This window comes from Cicer arietinum, chromosome 3 (assembly GCF_000331145.2).
Source record: "Cicer arietinum cultivar CDC Frontier isolate Library 1 chromosome 3, Cicar.CDCFrontier_v2.0, whole genome shotgun sequence".
Lineage (NCBI taxonomy): Eukaryota > Viridiplantae > Streptophyta > Magnoliopsida > Fabales > Fabaceae > Cicer > Cicer arietinum.
In genome coordinates this window covers 61,572,035-61,590,327 of record NC_021162.2, presented here as the reverse complement: position 1 = coordinate 61,590,327, position 18,293 = coordinate 61,572,035, and the positions used below count along the sequence as shown (strand labels likewise).

The window sequence follows — 18,293 nt, the reverse complement described above, 5'->3', positions numbered from 1 at the left end:
GGTGATATATTAATTACATGAAAGTAATACCTTATGGTCATATTAGATGCCTTGTTTGTTGTAGGGAAAACTGTCTAACTGTTTGTAGCCTACGTATCCATCAGTTGCAAAAATGATATATCTTGATTTGTATGTTATTGAATTGATTGTGCAAACTGCCAATGGTTTTGCAATATGGGGAAATGTTGGAAGACTACAAAAGTACTAGCCGATTACCACTAACGTATTCCAATTTATTTTGGTACTCATAATAACTAATGAATGAATGAAAGCTTAAAGAAATCAGTATAAAAGTGTATTACCAAGACAAGCAAAACCAGCAGCTGATGAAGCCAATCCAGCAGCAGTGGGGAAGTTATTGGAGGGACGTTCTTCAGTATACAATGTAGCTTGGCCTAATGCAGGTAAGAGAGTTTGCTCAGCATATCCAATTTGCAACTTCAAGGAATATATATCATTGTTAGTTTGAAACAAAACTTACTATTATGAATCATTAACCTCTCTATATACCATTCTCTTTCCACACTAAAACAGCAATGCAATGCAAGTATCTATCTATCATCAAACAGGATTCGAAGACATATAAAAACAAATATTATCTTTTAAATATCGTAGTAATAGTCTTATATAATCTTATTGATAAAAAATTAATTCGTTCATGGAATTTTTGTATTACAATTGCCTAAGAAGATTACTATTTCACAAATTTGAGGCATAGAAATTGTCCAACTATTACAATTTCTTATGATTCACTCTATCAATATTATATGATACAAGTCACATCTCCTAAAAAAAGTTACAGAACTGAACGCTATCTAAAACAAACGTTAAAACAAAATATGAGAAACTGCAAGTGAATATGAGAAACTCCCCAATCAACAAAATCATTCAATCAAACCTCAACTTGAAGATGAGAAACTCCATATTTGTTTTTTGCTTTTTCATTATCCTTTCTCTGAAAATGAATCCCTAAATCGCTGAATCTGAATCTGAATTTGAATCTGAATCGATGAGTTTGAATAACAAAATTGTAAATCGTAAATTGTAAATTGTTGAACCGTAAGATAAATCCGATTGAAGATAAACACGGATTGAAGATGAAATTGAAGGAGTTGATTGAGGACAAAATCGAATAAACGATGAAGAAATCGGAAAAAGTGAAAATCAACTTTGACAATTTCTGAGATGAAATTGGGAAACAAATTGAGAAGAGAAGAAATAGGGAAAAATAATTTCAGAAATCGAAACGAAATAAAGGCATTGCATTGAAGAACGAAAATTACCTTGAGAATTTCTCATACGAATGCGTTGAAGGGAATCAAAATGGGAATGAAGGCGTTGCATGAATTGATTTCGGTGAATGAAAGCGTTGCGTGAAATCGTGAAATGGTTTTTGGTGAATGAAGTCGTGAAATAATTTTCGGTGAAGTCGTGAAATGATTTCATGAATAGATTTTTTATGTGAATAGTTTTTTTTTTTTTTAAGTTATTATAAATTAATATTAAATTAGCATTTGTGACACTCTCTCTGTAGCTAAAAGTAACTATAGTGACAAATAAATATATATCACTAAATATTGAGTGTCACTAAATATTCACGTATGCTTATGGGTTTTTGGGTGACGTGAACTCAGTTTATGTATGCTTTTAGGTTTTCAATAAAAGAGAAATACATGAATTTAACAACAACAAAACTACATTTTGTAAAAAAAAACAAGAACAACAATAACAAGATCAAGATTGATGCATACCTGATGTAAATGAGAGGCAATGAAAATGATTGAAGACGTTGAGATTGTAAAAAGTGGAGGAAGAAGTAGAAGGGGTGTGAGAGAAAGAGATGTTAGGGTTAAAAATATTATAAATAAGCAAGGACGTTGTAGGTATTTTATTTTTATAAAAAAATTGAGGGGTGTGGATAGTAAAATTAAAAGTATGTGTAGCAATATTGTTTTTTTTTTTTTTTTTTTTTTTTTTTAATTTATAATTCCAATTAGAACGGTGTAATCTAACATATTTAATAAAGCTTCTAATAATAACAAATTTGTCATCACTTTTTATTATAACCGATGTATATCAAGTCATCTAAATTATCTGATGTAATCAGATTTAATTGTATTAGAAATATTACCTTTATTTTTAAATTGTCGTGTGGTTGCTTTGTTTTAATTTCAATACTTTATATTATTTTTCTCAAATAATTTATATTAAGCAAAAAACTTCTATTGATCGTACGAGTCTACAGTATAACTTTTACTTATATTTACAAAGGAGTTTTAATTAACATGAAAACCATTACTAATGCATGAGTAGAGATCTTTTATGTGTCAATTACTACATTTTCTAGTGTATAAATATTTAATTGAGGTAATTAATTTTAGAAATGTGTGTATTTATATAATTTATTTTCTCTAAAATTATAGTAATGAACTTTCCCTTTATCTTCAAAAATGGAGATGATCCTTACCCAAATATGTCTATTAATTTGTCTGTGTCACATAACATGGAATAATCAAACACATGCAATCAAATATTTTAAATACCAAAACCAACATTACACTCAAAAGACCTCCAAATACGAGATAATTTCTCGAAATGAGACACAAAATCACTTAAATAACATAACTAGAAATATGACAAAAATTCTCATTTTTTTTTATTTTTTATTATTTGTAATATCTCAGACATAAAACTGCTTTCTTGCTCCATTTTTAAAATCTTGGAAGTACCTTCGTTGTATTTTGACCTAAAATGGTGGCAAATTACATAGTTAACTTTTTAAAAGATAAACATAATATTAAACCCATCATCTTTCAAAAAAGAGTGCTATAGATTAATATTTTGTAATTTGAATACAAACTAGTATAGGTACACATCAACAATGATAATGCACTATCTAATCCCCAAACACATCTCAAAAAGCTTGTAAAGGATAAAATATAAGTTCTCAAGAATGAAAAAGTAATTGAGGCCGGGACAAAAACGATAACAAAGAAGAAATTAAAGAGTGATGTTTAGAAGGCTTTCCATCACATGAACAATTGTAAAATTGATTGTGAGTTATATTGTTCTTTCTCCATATTAATCACATAACAAAATCATGAAAGACAAATTTCATTCTAAAATTGAGGATTTTTTTGACTGCAGAGAGGATAAAAATATTGAGAGAATACCATTTTTAATGAGGAATATTACTAAGTTAGTAGTTATGTTAGTTTCTAAATTTCGAACTCTAAACCTACTATATATATATATATATATATATTTTTGACCAATCGAACTAAGTTAAATACGAAAGAGTAAAAGAGGATCAAACTTCCATTCAATAAGGTATTATCACATCCAAGTCCACAAAGTTTTTTAAAAAAATGAGGTTTATGATAAAGTACATTAAAAAAAGAAATAATAATATACCAAACCACATAGACACTTTTTATTCTAAAATTTTAACTAATTCAAACCATGTTGCTTCAAATTCTTCTTTTTCTGACACTGTCCTAGTTGTTCTTCCTTCAATCTCTGCATGCCCACATGAAAATCAACATTGAATATGTTAAAAACATATGGATGTAAAAGAAGGCACACAAATTTAAATAACTCGTTATTTCCTTATTTTTATATTAGACAAATTGAAACTCCTACAGTACCACGCATGCACATGAAAAATAAAAAAATAAAAACATTTGAACAACAAATATTTAGGAAAGGCATATGGTAATTAACAAGTATATATATACGGTATATATTTCTTTCACAAAACATGCTATTAGATAAAACAGATAGTACTAGTACTCCAAAAACTATGATGTCAAGATAAATTAAATTTACTTTTAGGAGAATAATGTTCTAGCTACTTACCATAGAAAAATTATCATCCAGCTTATTATGTGTATTTAGAAGCTATTTGACACTCATTCAAAAGCTTCATCACCCAAAAATAACAAAGAAAGATGGAATATATAAACAAAAGTACATTCAATTCAATTTGAAGAAAAGAAGTTCATCATTTGTCACAAAATTAAGAAGTATCATTTGCATTCACTTCAATAATTTCTAGTTGTTTTCCTTAGAAAATGATCGCCTAGCTTATCTAGTTGTTACACCCTATTTGTCTCAAACTTCTCATATAAATCTTTTTAATTCCATCCAAACCTTCAAAATTGAGCTTATAAAAAATCAGAACAAAAGTAATATCCAATATATATTAATTGAGCAAAATCAATCCATATTTTAAACAAAATCAATATAAATGCACTTGAACAGGAGTATAACAAAATCAGACCAAAAAATATATCAAATTATTTGCAAAATCTTCATAAACTTCAAATATACATATAAATAGAACCACTTAGTTTAACCGAGATGCATAGTTTGTGCATTTGGAAGTCAATTTTAACATTCATTTCAAATGTATGTTTAGATTAATAAGACAAATACACTCATTATACGTCACAAGATTTTGAAGTAAATAAAATTAATGTATGCCTCAAACAATAAAAAAAAAAAGTAATAGTTATTCCTTTTCTCATCTATCTATCAATTTTTAGATCTACATATGTATCAAAACTTTCCAAGCCGTTTGCTGGTTAATCTATTTCCCATTTCTTCTTTTAATTCAACTGTTATAGTTGAACCAACTGCCATTATTGATAAATTGAAGGAAGTGTTATAGGTTACAAACTATTTCTAGATTAATTCAATGACTCTAAATAAAAAGTAATTTAAAATACAATCAACCTAAGCCATCATATATATATAGGAAACAATATTAACACAATCTATTATTATTATGAAAACATAAACATAATAACATCATCAATTTAAATAAATAAATCATGGAAGAGGAACTTACTTTCAAAACGTTGGAACCAAGCTTTCAACATAACCCTTGGCTAAACTCCAGTCTACAATATCTATAGTATCATCATCAATAAGAGTTCTACTTGGAATAATATTTATTCGCTTCACTCTATTATCTCTCCAATTATAGAGAATTGCTTCCACTTCACTACTACGTAATATCAATGTATAACCATCCTCAGAAAGAAGACATGGGAACAATGCATCGTGTTAATTATTTCGCTTCAATTCTACGCTATGGGTTAGTTTCTTAATGTGTTCCACGTTGACATTTCAAGTAAATAAATAAATAAATTTCAAATATCTAATTACAATAAATTTCTAATTACAATAAATTAGAAAATATTCCTAATTACAATAAATTTCAAATAAATAAATAAATATTTCCAAAAATCATCTATTTTCCTACTGCAAATTTACTGAAGAAGTTTCCTACAGATTCCATTTTCGGATGTAAAACCTTATGAGATTTTCTATTTTACTATGTATTATAATATAACCCGCGCGTTACACGGGATATAGACTTTAATATATTAGTAGTATTGTGAATAAGATTTTAAAATTTAAAAATTAATATAATATATATAGACTTTAACATATTAACAATATTGTGAATAAGATTTTAAAATTTCAAAAATAATATAATTTATTCATTTTGTTTGTAGAGTATTTTTTCAAGTGAGTTTATTTGAGTAATTATTATATATGAGTTGACAAACACACATTTGAGAATATGTAAAATATTTTGTAGAACATAATTACAACTAATTCATATATTTAGTATTAAAAATCCATAGTGATTATCATCCTACAAACAAAATTCATAAATTATATTTAGTGTTAAAAATATTAAAAGTGTTTTAATAAATATTAATATATTTAATTATTTACCTCAAAATTAAATTAGTCATGCTCTTCTATTGTGTTGTAAATCTAAATTTATTTTCAAAATATTTTTTAAAAAATATAAAAATGATTTTGTCATTTGGTATTCCTTTCAATCTAATTTTGTCAAAGAAATGACAAATCTAAATTTCAATATTTTGAGTATGAAACTTTTATACAACATGACTTGAGAATTTTTACAAACAACTCATATGTATGTAGAAAATTAAAACAGACCAGAATGGTTGATTACTCAATTTTAGTTTTGTATATAGAAAATTATATATTGATTATACTTTAATTTGTAACTCATGACACATTAATAGTTATACATCATATTAGATACTAAATAATAATAATAATAATAATAATAATAATAATAATAATAATAATAATAAAAATTTTTCCAACTATATCTAATTCTTTGAAAATAATTGGGTTGCAAACCACTAATCATAGAGATTGTTTGAAGAAGTAGAATAATATACGTCAAAACAATTTTCTCTCGAATAAACAATAATAACACTCATATAAACCTAAATATATATTATTGTTGGGTAGTTATGTTCTATAAATTAGATTGATAAAATTGAATATATATTATTGATATAAAACTAAATATATATTGTTGTTAGATACTTCTCTTTTACAAATTGGATTGATAAAATTGAATATATATTATTGATATAACTACTATATCAATAATTATTCAAGTTAGATTTGAACTCTGTTTACAATATCAAATTTGTATCATTTAGTTGGCATTTGATGGTCAATGGACATAAAATATTAACTATGATTTAAAAGATAAATTATATAATTGATAATCGTAAACTCTATTTGTATTAAAGTATATAAGTTATGTAGGAAATTTTAATAATTTTTTCTATAATATTAAAAAAAATTCGAAATAATGCTCACGGTAAATATATGCATTGATAACTAATAAGAGAAACAAAAAAAAAATTTATTAGATTGACTAATTATTATTTGTTATGGTAAATATATGTGACGACACAATAATAAGAAAAATACAAAAGTTGTATATGTACTATTTTTAATGTCTAAATAAATATTTAAAAGTATTTAAAATATTGTGTATCAATGGAAGAAACCCTTGAGACTACAACTTCTCTCACTTTGCTCTCATTGTTCTTACTGACCCAAGTAAGCCCTTTTTTTTATATATAAATCTAACATGTAGGTTATTTCAAAAAAAATTTATCAAACACTTAATTTTTAAGATTAACCATTAATACTTGCTTTTATTCTTAACTACAAGTCTTGTCCTCCGGATGCAACCTTCAACTTAAATTTTATGTTTTTTGGTGATGCGACTTATGATTAAGTGTTAAAAATTAAAATTTTAGTGTTTAATAAATTCATTTTTACGCAATGAAAGTTGGACCCGTAAATGACATTATTGTGTTGAATAAAATTAACTAGTATGTAACCCGTGCGTGCGTGCAAGATGATTCAAGCAAGTGGATCATGTTTCTACCCCCAACACACCATTGAACCATGCCTCTTTTGTTATGAATCAATACTTATATTATCTTATTGCATATGGGCACCAAAAGCAAGAATCATACCGCTAGACCAAATTCCCATTGTTGGTCACTGATATTCATACATAGTATCTATAATTAAATCGTGTATTTGGGGATGTAGACGATCAAATATAAAAAATGAACTTTCAAACACTTTAAATGTAAAACAATTTATACATCCAACACATATGAATCGATCGTGTATATGATTTAGAAGTAATTACAGTAAACATTAAATGTTTTTAATAATTTGATTTTTGTGGTGTATTATTGACAATTTAAAAACTCTATAAATAATTAATTACTTTACAAATAAATATTAGTAAATAAATAATTTTTATTTATGCAACTGGACAAATTAACATTAGAAGAAATCATTTTAAAATGAGTCAAATCAATTTACTAAAATTAGTTTTATTCTTAGAATGGCAGGATATTAATTCAAATCTCACATGTTCACACTATAATATGAGAAAGGTAAAAGTCACTTCATTATACACATGCTAAGCGATAACTTTTTTTTGATAGGGATAATTTTATTTATTTTTTTTGGTGAAAGCTAAGTGATAAAATTAAGAAAAGACAAAACACGTCTTTAGCCTTAGATTGCTTCTTTTGCATTAACGTGTAAGGATTTTTTTTTTTTAGTTCATAAACATGAAAGGATTGTCATTTAAGAAAAGAGACATCCTAAACTTTTTTGAAATATTCATGGATTATTTTTATCTCAATCTATTAATCTATACACTTTACTCAATAAAATTACCCAGAAAAAAAAAAACAACAAATATAAAGTTATAAATATTTTGTTGAAATCACTAATAATTTTAAGCAAACTAGCTAGGAAGTTTCTGGGTTAATGAAATAACTAATAGGATAGATTAATGTAACATGGTGGATTTAAATAGGATACATAAATGGGATTCCAATTTCAGTTTGCTACATTGTAAAAATATAATAATTTTTATTAGATTCAACCTTAGTCGATGATACATCCAATTTTCATTTCATTTTACTCTCCACAAATTAATTTTTTTTTTAATCAACTCTCCACATAATTAATACTCCTACATATGAGTGTCCTAAAATTAAGAAATCAATATGATTTTTCATTTTAGTTGATTATTTAAAACAGGGGTGGTGTTAAATATTTTGAACGAAAAAGAGCTACTAATTTATTTAGCTAATGCCTAGAAACTAGAATATACATTTTAGGTGAACCTCAAACTTGGTAGCTATGGTTTCAACTTTTAATGTGTATGAGAAAGTGATTGAATATTTTTGTTGACAAATAAAGTAAATACAATTTTATTCGTAAATGGTTAATTCTCCAAATGGTACGCAGAAAGCAGAGAACTATAGGTTGATGGTACGAATTCCAAAACTTCTATATATACTGTGACATTTCACTCCACGTTACTACACTGAGAAAAACAATCATCACTTGCTTTTTCAAAATTTTCACCATGACCAAATCATTTGTCTCACTTTTCATTTTTTTCTTTCTCCTGCACATGCAGGTAGTTATATATTTGAATTTCATTTTATTACTTTAGATATTACACATAACCAAACATTTAATCATACTTTCAATCTCTCTTTAAATACATTATTCATAATTTCAGTTGAAAATAATTTCAACGATGGAAACTATTTCATCAAATTAACAAATTTTCATTAATGCTTTAAATTGCAAAATCTGACCCTTTTAAATTCTAATTTGTTAAGATTTTATTGATTTTGGATTTATTTACTTATGCAGGAGGGAATTTGAAGTTTGCTAATAAATGATAAAATATTAAATTCTTTAACATTATATTGTGTTGAATAAAATTAACTAGTGTGTAACCCGTGCGTGCGTGTCGCACGGAAACAACATACGATCTTAATAAATAAATTATTATATTAATTTATATATATATATATATATATATATATATATATCAATTCTCATAAATTTTATTGACATTAAATACAAAAGTTGACTTAAGAAAACAATCTACAATAACAACAACAAAAATCTAATCATAACCTAACTTAAAAATTACTTTATTGCATGATCAAAAATCATGACTCCAACACCAATCTTTAATCTTAATGATGATGCCTTATTTTTTAATTCTCCAAATAATATTTTTTTCTTTCCAAAAAACCTTATTATAAAACAATACTTTTAATTTTAAACAAATAAAAATAATAATTATTAAAAAATTAAATTATTAAATTAGATGAAATAAGAATTTTTAAAATAATGGACATGACATATATAAATTAGTAAATGTGAAGATGAGTAAGTAACTCAATAATGAATTTTTATTTTTACTGTTCAACATAATATGTTATTTATATGAAAAAGATGACATTTAAGAATTCATATCAATTTTGTTGTATCAAATGGAAAAATATCTTTCATTCCGGTATTACTCACAAAATACTACAGACAAATAATCTTCCCATCACAAAAAAAAAATTACAATACACATAAAAATTATGATTATCTTTTATCTTTGAATTTGCATGTTAATCGTCGTTAATCTTTCAGGAATCCTTTGAATTCTTTTGAATTTGAATGATATTTAATAATAAATTTAGAATGTAAAAGGTATAATATATTAGTAAAATTAAAATGTAACCATTTAAAATAGTAGTTTTTTAAAAATCATTATATAGTTTCAGCTGTCAATTCGTCATATGGCGAAATAGATTGAATAGTGTTTGAAGTTTGAAAAACCATTACTTCCAATAAAAACTGTGGAATAGATGTAATAAATTGTATTTTTTTAATTCCTAAATAAATTTTATATTTATAAATTATTATTTTTCTTTTTAATATTTTGGAAATCAAGTCGAATTCATTAAGAAGCCTCAATAAATTTTATATTTACTTAAATAAATGATTATTTTTCTCTTCAATAAAATTATGTGTCTTACATAGATGTACATTTTTTTGAGACAAAATTTAGAAATATAGAAATTAATATATATATATATATATATATATATATAACAAAATAGTAATATTTTTATAAATAAAATAAAATAACAATGACATATTGAAATAAATTTAATTCATGTGAATATATTTACCAAAGTAATTATGTCAACATTTCAAATTATGTCTATGTACCATTTTGTAGATTCAATATAAAGTGGTATCCCATTGTTCCATATACCCATAATTGTCAGAGGCAACGCCAACTTATACACAACTCCTTCGAGAATATAAATAAAAGCTCACCTAGAAATATAAAACACAGTTTTGTTAATAAACAGATAATATATTTTAAATTTTGAATTTATAAAACAAATACAACTTTAACAACCAAATTCCATGACTTCTTTCTCGAAGAAATTGAAGAAAGAAAATCTGATTTTTTTGTTCCAGACATCGAAGAAAGATAAACACCAGAGATGATTAAGGAATATTTGGTAAAGAAAAATAAAAAACTAATTGTGTATACAATAGATAATATGAATGTTTAACTGAGGACAGCGATAAAAAGGAAAGTCTGATGGCACCAAAAGAATTCGTAAAAATAAATAAATTTTTTAATTAAATTAATTTAAAACCATTGCTAAAGTAGTGTTTAAAAAACAATTACCTTAAAAAAAAGTCATTTCGAATTTTCGGGGAATGAAATTGTACCACTGTTGTGACCAATCTGGTTTCTAATTCTCGGACCATTGTACTATTTTGCAAATGCTCCAGAGTTAGACGCAACACCAGGAGAGCGAAAGTTGTACACAACCCTAACAATATGAAACACAAATTTGTTATATTAATATCATAACAAATAAGTTTTTGTATAATTTAAAACTTTGAATTTATAAAAATAAAAATTAAACGTTGTCATCCATCAATACCATTTCCATCGCATAAAATTTATGATCAGATAGAAACCACACAATCAGCACAACTCTAACAACCAAATTCCATGACTCCTTCTTTGGAGAAATTGAAAACAAAATTTGATATTTTTCTAGACATTGGAGAACAATAAACACAAAATTAAATAACGAATTTTTGGAATAGAAAAAATTAAAAGGGAATTGTGTATAAATGAGATAATATGAATGATATCTATCAAGGAGACACAAAAAATGAGAGATTATTGAGGAAAAAAAATGAGAGAACACTGAAAAAGACGATTATTGAGGAAATTTAGAGACACTACAAGAATTCAGATAGAAACCACACAATCAGCACAACTCTAACAACCAAATTCCATGACTCCTTCTTTGGAGAAATTGAAAACAAAATTTGATATTTTTCTAGACATTGGAGAACAATAAACACAAAATTAAATAACGAATTTTTGGAATAGAAAAAATTAAAAGGGAATTGTGTATAAATGAGATAATATGAATGATATCTATCAAGGAGACACAAAAAATGAGAGATTATTGAGGAAAAAAAATGAGAGAACACTGAAAAAGACGATTATTGAGGAAATTTAGAGACACTACAAGAATTAGTAAAATAAAATAAATTTTTGATTGATAAAGTAGTGTTTAAAAAACAATTAGTGTCAAGTCGCTTAGCATTTTGTTTTATTTATATGGGAGCACTGAAGTTTGCTACATAGAAGAAAATGGGGCATTCCGAGAATTGAACTCGGGACCTCTCGCACCCTAAGCGAGAATCATACCACTAGACCAAATGCCCATTGTTGGCAATGGAAGAAATTGTGAAAGGAATAGGAGAAGTTGTTGAAAGAGGAGGGGTACTCTCATCAGGTACACATTAGCTTTTTGGCTGACGTGGATGAAATATGTTGAAGTGACAAAATATGATGATGTGGCATCGGAAAGTGTGTTTTAAATATATATAATAGATAATAGATAGGAGATAGTATAAGACACTGAACGGTGTATAGAATTTGTGAAAAAACTAGAATTTGTGAATAAAGAAAACCCTCTATGAAGATGTACACGCTTTTTGGCTGAGGTGGAAAATACTTGTCTATATGGAAGAAATATCGTGATGTAGCAGCTGAGTCTGTTTTAAATATATATAATAAATAATAGATTTTCCTCGATTATATCTAGTAAAACTTTAACTCTTTCTGCAGTTTTACTTGCGGATGTTTTCTCTTAAAATATTTCCGCAGCAAAATCTTAAAGTAATATCTTAATTTCTTAAATCTTTAGAAAATTCCACATTTACATTTCCTAAGAATTTTCCTACCAAAGCAGGGTTTTTAAATTTTTTTGAAGATTTTCCTATATCCCCACACTTGCTCAGGATTTGTAATTAAATAGTGAGTTTTATTTTCTTCGATTTCCTATTTCTTTGATTAGATTAGTTTTAATTTCTTCCGTTTCCTAATGTGCAAATAGATTTTTTCGTTTTCGTTATTTGTTGTACTATGCTTCTATATATTCTGTTGTATGCTTACCTTTTATTGTCTTGACTCTCGACATTTTCTTATGCTTTATGAATTTAATGGTTGTAGAAAGAAGCAATAAGATTCACGATTGAAAGAAATGATTCCGCAAAAGGAATTGTTTTTAGCCATATCACATTATTTTTAGATCTTATATATACATTACTCTTTTTACTAGGTAATTTAATTGTCAACTTATGTTTCATTGATACATCTAAATTGCATCACTATGATTATGAATTTGTTCATTTGCAGTATTATGTTTGTGCTCTGTTGAATGGAACAAAGTCACGCGATGCACAAAAATTCTCATGACCATCATCAAATGTGTTAGTGAACGGAAGAATATGTTCACATTCCCATTAATCATAGCATGAGCTTAAATTCGATATTGTTTGTGTAGTACGTAATTTTGTCCGACCATTTGAAAAAAATAATAAGTCATAATTATGTGTTTAATATCTCAAACATCAAACTGTTTTCCTTCTCCATTTTAAAAATCTTGGAAATACCATCGTTGTATTTTGACCTAAAAATGTGACAAATTGTTTAGAATACATTGATCAATACATAATTAACTTTTCAAAAGATAAACATAATACTAAACCCATCATCTTTCAAAGAAAATTGTTATAGATTAACATTTTGTAATTTGAATCTAAACTAGTATACACATCAACAATGATAATGCGCTAACTAATCCCCCAAACACATCTCAAAAAGCTTGTAAAAGATAAAATATAAGTTCTCATGAATGAAAGAGTAGTTGAGGGACAAAAACGATAACAAAGAAAAATTAAAGTATGATGTTTATAAGGCTTTCCATCACATGAACAATCGTAAAATTGATTGTGAGTTATATTGTTCTTTCTCCATATTAATCACATAACAAAATCATCAAAATTTCGAACTCTAAACCTCCTACTTTTATATATATATTTGACCAATCGAGTTAAGTTAAACACAAAAGAGTAAAACAAGATCAAACTTCCTTTCAATAAGGTATTTTCACATCCAAGTCAACAAAATTTTTCTTAAAAACGAGGTTTATGATAAAGTACATTAAACAAAGAAATAATAATGTCCCAAACCACATGGACAATTTTTATTCTAAAATTTTAACTAATTCAAACCATTTTGCTTCAAATTCTTCTTTTTCTCACATTGTCCTAGTTGTTCTTCCTCCAATCTCTGCATTCCCACATGAAAATCAACATTGTATATGTTAAATACATGTTAAATACATATGGATGTAAAAGAAGGCACACAAATTTAAAGAACACGTTATTTTTATATTAGGCAAATTGAAACTCCTACAGTACCATGCACATCAAAAATAAAAACATATGAACAACAAATATTTAGAAAAGACATATGGTAATTAACAAGTATATATATACGGTATATCTTTCTTTCACAAAACAAGCTATTAGATAAAACAGATAGTACTCCAAAAACTATAATGTCAAGATAAATTAAATTTATTTTTTAGGAGAATAGTGTTCTAGCTACTTACCATAAAAAAATTATCCTCCAGCTTATTATGTGTATATAGAAGCTATTTGACTAGGGATGACAACGGGTAGGGTTTGGGTAGGGTACTAGAGTATCCGTCCCCATACCCGCAATTTAAAAAAATACTCATACCCGTGTCGGTACCTTCTTGGGTATCAACTTTAATACTCGTACTCTTACTCTCTGGGTACTTAAGTGCCTGTACCCATACCCGTTACCCACACTTTAACTAAAAAAAATCGATAAATAAATGATATTATTGTAATTAAATTTAAAAATTATTCAAATATCTTAAATCCAATCATAAAATATTATAAACCAAAATATTTTCTAACTCAACATTTCAAACGAACATTCGTTACAATACACATTTAAATATTTATAATAATATTTTGTGAAATTGCAAGTCATACGACAATATTATCTGAGATAATTGATACAAAGTTGCAAGTATAATTATAAAGTCATGATTAATAAGATATAACTATTAGTTATAAAATCACAATTATTTACTATTTATCATAATCAGATTCTTAAAATTTTTGCAAACGTTTATGTTTCAATTATAAATATTGTAATGGTCCAATGATATTAATAGATGTTAAAACATAAAAAGAAAACAATTAATTAAATTAAACACTAATATAATAAATAACTAAATAAATAAATAATATATTTATATAAATGTGGGTGCGGGACGGGGTGGGTACTATAGTACCCGTACCCGCACTCATACCCGCTTAATTTTGCGGGTAATTACCCGTCCCCATACCCAAACCCATTATGCGGGTTTTTACCCTACCCATTGTGGGTTTTTTTTGTGGTTACCCACTGGGTATGGGTCTAATTGCCATCCATATATTTGACACTCATTCAAAAGCTTCATCACCCAAAAATAACAAAGAAAGATGATATATAAACAAAAGTACATTCAATTCAATTTGAAGAAAAGAAGTTCATCATTTGTCACAAAATTAAGAAGTATCTTGCTCATTAATTTGCATTCACTTCAATAATTTCTAGTTGTTTTCCTTAGAAAATGATCGCCTAGCTTATCTAGTTGTTACACCCTATTTATCTCAAACTTCTCATATAAATCTTTTTAATTCCATCCAAACCTTCAAAATTGAGCTTATAAAAAATCAGAACAAAAGTAATATCCAATATATATTAATTAAGCAAAATCAATCCATACTTTAAACAAAATCAATATAAATGCACTTGAACAGGAGTATAACAAAATCAGACCAAAAAATATATCAAATTATTTGCAAAATCTTCATAAACTTCAAATATACATATAAATAGAACCACTTAGTTTAACCGAGATGCATAGTTTGTGCATTTGGAAGTCAATTTTAACATTCATTTCAAATGTATGTTTAGATTAATAAGACAAATACACTCATTATATGTCACAAGGTTTTGAAGTAAATAAAATTAATGTATGCCTCAAACAATAAAAAAAAATAATAATAGCTATTCCTTTTCTCATCTATCTAACAATTTTTAGATCTACATATGTATCAAAACTTTCCAAGCCGGTTGCTGGTTAATCTATTTCCCATTTCTTCTTTTAATTCAACTGTTATAGTTGAACCAACTGCCATTATTGATAAATTGAAGGAAGTGTTATAGGTTACAAACTATTTCTAGATTAATTCAATGACTCTAGACAATAAAAAGTAATTTAAAAATACAATCAACCTAAGCCACCGTATATATAGGAAACAATATTCACACAATCTATTATTATTATGAAAACAACATAAACATAATAACATCAATTTAAATAAATAAATCATGGAAGAGGAACTTACTTTCAAAATGTTGGAACCAAGCTTTCAACATAACCCTTGGCTAAACTCCAGTCTACAATATCTATAGTATCATCATCAATAAGAGTTCTACTTGGAATAATATTTATTCGCTTCACTCTATTATCTCTCCAATTATAGAGAATTGCTTCCACTTCACTACTACGTAATATCAATGTATAACCATCCTCAGAAAGAAGACATGGGAACAATTTAAGACGATAATTCCATGTATCGTCATAGTCATAAGCTGGGGAAAGATTTTGATAGCTAATTTTAAGGAATTGAGTCCAAGACTCTTCAATCCCAAATTTCTTCATCTGCCATACAACAAAATCAGTTTTCTTGTAAGAATAAGAAAAACAAAGGAAACCTCCCAACAAGCTAATAGTTGGACCTGCAGGTAGCACTTTATCATTAATGCCACGAGGCAGTAGATATTGGTTGTATGTCTCTGTCCCCAGATCAAGCGAAACAATCACAAATTGCTTAACTGAAATACCCTTAACATTGTTAGCATTCTTAATTTTATACTCAAAGTAATTATGGATAGCCAACCAATTAAGAGTGTCATTCAAATAAACATAATTGTCTTTAGATTTTAAATCAACAGGAACAACAGGGTAACTTTCGATATTTCTCCAAACATTTTCGCCCAAATTGAGAACTCTCACCTCAGTTGACAATTGATCACGAATATAACGAGAAGCCACAACTTTATATGTGTTACTTGAATTATCACAACCAAACGAGAAGGCAAAACGTTCACGACGAGAATCACGAAAATACCCAAACTTTGGAGATGTTGTCCTAGTTGCTGGGTTCCATAAACTGAACAAGTATTCATGAGACCTACCAGCATCAGAATCATCAGCCAAAAGAATCAATCCATTACAGGTACCAACCATAGTGGAGCAACCTTTGTCGTTCAAATGATAGTAAGGATCCTCAAAATGGGTGAACGACGGGTTTTCAATTAAACGACTTATTGAGTAGGGAACAACACTATAACCGTGCTCAAGATCATCATCACTACTATCAGGGGACTCATCGAAGCCATATTTGATGTGATGTGTGGTTAGTGTGAAGAGATCATTTTGTTGTGATGATCTCTTGAGGTGCAATTTCACAAAAGTTGGATTCAAAATGAGAGAGTTCCAAGAATTATTCACACACCTGAATCGAAGAAGAGATTTCACAGAAATCAATGAAAGGATCTCAGCAATTAGATCTTCAGGCAAAATCACTCGAGAACGAGGAGCCATAGTTGCAATTCTTCTGAATCCAAAATAAACGCAACACGACCGTTGTAGTTGTAGTTGAAGTTAAATACCAAATAAAATTAGACTACTCATACTTTATCTTATGTGATATACATCTGATATACGTGTAATTTTTATTTTTCTTAAAAAAAATATCCTTTATTATTAAAACATTTAGTATCTTACCTTTTAATTTTCTTTGAGAAAAAAATTATTATTTTATCTTTTAAAATATTAACAAAATTATCTTTTATGATTTCTCTCTCTTATTTAAGTCATCTATTTTTTAATATATTTATAAAATTATCTTTTAAAAAACATCAACGCGTTATTAAAATCACTAAGTGTCAAGTCTATATAAAATATTTAAATTTAATTGTTAGACTTTTTCAATCGTATTTTTATAAACACCAAAATAAAAACTATATTTTGTATAAGTTTTCTTGTTATTATTTTTTTGGTGAATAAAAAAATATCTTCAAAAAGTTATTAACATAATTCATTTTAAATAAATAAAATAGCTTAATACCTCTAAAAAGTTATAAGAATATTATTATTCATGTATAATATATATATAGAAGTTTGTTATTCATAACTTTTATGGTATTTCGTCAAAACAAAAATTATTATGGTAAATGAATATTAAAAGACAAATAATTAGTTAAAAAATGCATAAAATAATTAATTTATAATTCATCGGCTTAAGTTCTCTACAAAACTAGAGATATTGAACCCCGAATTTAAATTTCAGCTACGAAAAAAAATGAGAAAGAGAATCTAAATTATATTCTTAAATAAAAGGTAATACATCGTGTTAATCATTTCGCTTCAATTCTACGCTATGGGTTAGTCATGTTGACATTTGAAATAAATAAATAAATTTCAAATATCTAATTACAATAAATCAGAAAATATTTCTAATTACAATAAATTTCAAATAAATAAATAAATCTTTCCTTTTTTTTTTCTTTTCCTAACATTTCCAAAAATCATATATTTTCCTACAGAAAATTTCAT

General features: G+C 26.6%; 1 protein-coding gene, 1 long non-coding RNA gene and 1 other non-coding gene across 4 annotated transcripts; all 3 read right to left on the bottom strand.

Annotated features, from left to right (window-relative positions):
- Window positions 1–6: 6 nt before the first annotated feature.
- Window positions 7–1,441, bottom strand: LOC140919869 (uncharacterized). Its single transcript, XR_012162452.1, has 3 exons — window positions 1,284–1,441; window positions 899–989; window positions 7–438 (listed from the first exon to the last, which is right to left on the bottom strand). It is a non-coding gene; the product is annotated as an uncharacterized lncRNA (long non-coding RNA).
- A 1,859-nt stretch (window positions 1,442–3,300) lies between these two features.
- Window positions 3,301–17,356, bottom strand: LOC101493607 (F-box/kelch-repeat protein At3g23880-like). 2 transcript variants are annotated; one of them, XM_004492735.4, is made up of 2 exons: window positions 16,018–17,356; window positions 3,301–3,519 (listed from the first exon to the last, which is right to left on the bottom strand). In XM_004492735.4, exon 1 carries the CDS (start codon window positions 17,277–17,279, stop codon window positions 16,020–16,022), a length of 1,260 nt encoding a protein of 419 aa, XP_004492792.1. In that variant the 5' UTR covers window positions 17,280–17,356; the 3' UTR covers window positions 3,301–3,519; window positions 16,018–16,019. The 2 variants fall into 2 exon arrangements, with proteins under 2 accessions (XP_004492792.1, XP_004492791.1); XM_004492734.3 differs by lacking the exon at window positions 3,301–3,519 and adding an exon at window positions 13,655–13,873 and having other exon boundaries at window positions 16,018–17,355.
- On the bottom strand, window positions 11,890–11,961 carry TRNAP-AGG (transfer RNA proline (anticodon AGG)). Its single transcript has one exon. It is a non-coding gene; the product is annotated as a tRNA-Pro (tRNA).
- Window positions 17,357–18,293: the final 937 nt, after the last annotated feature.